Source organism: Nicotiana tabacum, chromosome 16 (assembly GCF_000715075.1).
Source record: "Nicotiana tabacum cultivar K326 chromosome 16, ASM71507v2, whole genome shotgun sequence".
NCBI lineage: Eukaryota > Viridiplantae > Streptophyta > Magnoliopsida > Solanales > Solanaceae > Nicotiana > Nicotiana tabacum.
The window spans coordinates 84,849,961-84,853,708 of record NC_134095.1 but is presented as its reverse complement, the minus strand read 5'-3'; the positions used below and the strand labels follow the sequence as shown (position 1 = coordinate 84,853,708).

The window sequence follows — 3,748 nt, the reverse complement described above, 5'->3', positions numbered from 1 at the left end:
AATAGGGAATCGGGGCGTTAATTCTGAAAACGACCGGCTGGGTCATTACAAGTTCATACACAAGTGCACCGATCTCCATTATATTATGTTGGAACTTTCCCTGTTGCAGCAAAATAGTGGCTATTTTTCAATGACTTTGCAAACGCTGGCTATTTTTGAATGACTAGGTCGAAAACTGGCTAGCCCATGTTATTTTTACTCAAAATTTTCGCTAGAAGACAAATGTTTCCTGGCCCAAATAGAAATAAAATTGGTTTCAAGAAGGATTAACCTAATTAGCCGACCGCACAACCACTTAAACTATAAATAACTGGTGAATGTATAATATATGCATAAGTTATGTATTGCATGTGTATAATTATATATAATCAATGTATAATCTATGTATATGGCTAGAAAAAGTAATAGTGAATATGACCGGCTATTTGTGTAAAGATCCCTTCAAAATTTTGAGTTCCAAAACCTTTTCATTTATTAATTGTATTTTTCACTTAGTTGGTCGAATTTACTATTTACTTTTTCTAGTCGATATGCATACATTATATATGCTTATATACATAGATATATACGCTAGTAATAAACTTCTAATAATATATGTATTAGACTATTAGTAATATATTTTTAAAAATTTAACCAAAACGCAATTCTCCCAAAACAAAAAAAACTTACTACCAAAACTACATCCAACAACTCACATTAAACCAGACAAAACACTCATAGAAACCGAGAAGAAAGAATACAAAAGAAAACTTCAATATCTGTAATCATCTTAATGTAACCATTTCCACCCATTACTTGCTGCTGGTTTAACGCATTATATGCTGCTAATTTCCTCTTTGCATTGATGACTTGTGTTATTACACTCTGCTTCCTTTTGTTTACCCCACAAAACACCATAAAGTCCCATCACTAGCAATATTGCTCCACATACACTGTCAATTTTTTCAGAGGGACAAACCATTAGGTAATCCACTTGAAAAAGTAGTGCTATTAATGGAAAGTAAAGTTTAAAACTTAGGCTGTCTTTTTCCCAAAAATGTGACTTAAGTATAATTTTTTACTTTAAAAAACAAATTAAAGTCTGCGTACATTCTACCCTCCCAGCGGCTCTGTGAGATTTTACTGGATTGTTGTTGTTGTTATAAAGAGAAAATACAATATTTTTTTTCTTTAACTAGAGTGAAAAGGAAATTTAGAAGTATGAACCTTCCCAAATGAGGAGTCTCTTTCCAAAAGATAGATGAAAAGAAGGCTGTTACTATTAAGGATAATGGAGTAAACATAGCTGTAAAAACTGGTCCTTTTATCTCTATCACCCAAGCTCTTAGCCAATATGAGAGCCCAGTGACCAACACACCCTGTCAATTTTCAAGAGAATTAATTAATTATAACTCAGCTAGAAAACTTATAATAAAAAATCAAAATTGAGAGATGGAAACATTCTTACACAGTAAGCCACAGAAAGAAGATTGAAATTGAAACCTAATTTCCATGCTGCTATGTCCCTCTTTACTGAAATAGCCCAAATTGCTGATTGAATGCAGCTAAAGAGGCATTGAAGAGTTGTAAGCCTTATTTTTGCTGGATATTGTTTCATAATTGGACCCTGTTTGAACAAATTGAAGCATACTTTTACTCCATCTCCTATACATGCATGCGACAATCGTTAAAGAATTAAAGGTAAAACTTTCCTTTATGGATGTACAACGAGTCTTTAGCATAGGGGCCACAACGTATAGTACTACTAGTGACACTTCTTAATTTCATTTTTACTTTTAATATAAAGAGTTTAAGTTTTATATTGCTAGTGTAAAAAGTATTCATACAATCAGATAAGTTAAATCGAAGACAAAATTTTATAATAAATATTAATTAGTAACCTAGTAATGATGACTCGTGATAACTAACTCGCTGTCATAGGTTAAATAGTCCAGAGAATTGAAGGACGCACCTGCAAAATAAGCCACAATGACCACATTGTGTTGGCTAAGAGCATGATGAGAGAACCTTTAATCCATTCCCCTTTGGAGGTGGCATTTGAAGTTAAATAATGAACTTGTTTATGGCTTTCTGGATAGAGAGGAGGTCCATTGACAAAAGCATACACTAAAGCCCCAGCAACACACACAAATGAACCAATAATTTTAGCTATTCCATGGCTTTGCTTATAACAAATGCTCTCCATCCTTTAAATTCAACAAAAACAAGGTAATTAGTTAATATTTGACGCCTTCACATAAATTTTCTCTTAAATATTTAGACAAGTACCTGAAGCATATGGCTAAGATGAAAGTGATAACAGGGATCATGTTAGTGCCTGCAGCTGCAAATGTTGCTGATATATAACTTATTGACACATAGCATAGATCCAGGCTCAATGTAATCCTGAAAATTCACACCAAGGAGTAGGCAGCAAACGTCCCAATAAAAAGTCTAACTCCATTCATACTAAAGTTTTAATTCTATGAGTGCAAGCAGTTAGAGGTAAATATAAGTCTAGTCCCCTGATTTCAACTGAACCTATTGTTTTCTGCTTGAACTATGTATGCATTAAAAAAAATAGCTAAATTAATAAGGCTGCACTCTATTACACTCATTTCGATCCAATTGACTAAGTTCTGTATTTTCTTCTTAAATTTACATAATTGTTGTGGATGCTATACATTTTGCTTCATACAAATCAAATATGCATCATGTATAAGTTGTATGCATAGACAAGAAGAACGGGAATCCGTACCCAAATAAGGATATAAAGAATATCTTCACCAGTAAGAGGAATGAAAGGGAAGTTGTCTTGTTACTGTGAATCAAAGTTAAAATAACAACATATTAGCATAAGATTCAAGCCATGTATATATACATATAAGATGAAAATTTGAAGTGTGTATATATAGCTAGGTAGGCAAGACCTTTCGAGGAAAATCGCGAATGGAGCCAAGGCGAGAGTTGCAAATGCTTGTCGATAAACCACAAACACATAAGGGTTCATGCCATTGGAGATGGAAGCTTTAGAGAACAAAGCCATGCCTGCATATAATATCTGTATAAAGATCATTGCCAAGTAGGGTTGATATCTCTTCAAAGCCATTGTTTTTTGCCTAATTTCCAGCTTGTTGATACCTCTTGTTAATTCTATATTTATATAGTTTAAGTACTATGCACTACGGTGTAAATTTTTTTTATACTACCAGGTCAATCAAAAATTATTTACAGGTTATCCGCCATAAAAAGTGAGATTTGCAATATTAAAAATAAGACAATAATTAGTGCTATCTATACAACAAGTAAGTCTAGCTAACTTGATAGTGTAAAAAAAAAAAAAAACTTTTCATATAAATCAAAAACATATTTATATATGTTCAACACCAAAGATCATCTTAAATATCCTTTTTATTTTCCCCCCAATGAGGGCTTCCTTTAATGTACAAGGAAGTGTGTGGTTCACATATAGATTCGCTTTCATGATTGGACATTTCCCCTAAACATGACTAAAGTTTCTAGCTTTGTTGTGTATAGTATGCAGAGAACCTTTAATTTCTATCTTTACAGAAGAATGCTAGACATAAAATTACTCAATCTCTTAGAAAATTTAATTTTTCGTTCGGGTAAAAAATGTACTCAAGCTTCACTTATTGTCACTAATTTCTATCATATCTTGGCATTATTCGCTTTATCATGCAATAAGGATAAAAAAATACTATGTGTTATAATATTAATGCACGAATATTGCGAGATGAAAGGTATTTTG

At 32.6% G+C, this 3,748-nt stretch overlaps 1 protein-coding gene across 1 annotated transcript; it reads right to left on the bottom strand.

Moving 5' to 3' along the window:
• Positions 1–613: 613 nt before the first annotated feature.
• Positions 614–3,313, bottom strand: LOC107812648 (WAT1-related protein At1g43650-like). Its single transcript, XM_016637793.2, has 7 exons — positions 2,910–3,313; positions 2,738–2,800; positions 2,269–2,385; positions 1,952–2,186; positions 1,448–1,606; positions 1,207–1,358; positions 614–932 (listed from the first exon to the last, which is right to left on the bottom strand). Exons 1-7 carry the CDS (start codon positions 3,086–3,088, stop codon positions 815–817), a joined length of 1,023 nt encoding a protein of 340 aa, XP_016493279.1. The 5' UTR covers positions 3,089–3,313; the 3' UTR covers positions 614–814.
• Between the last annotated feature and the right edge of the window lie 435 nt (positions 3,314–3,748).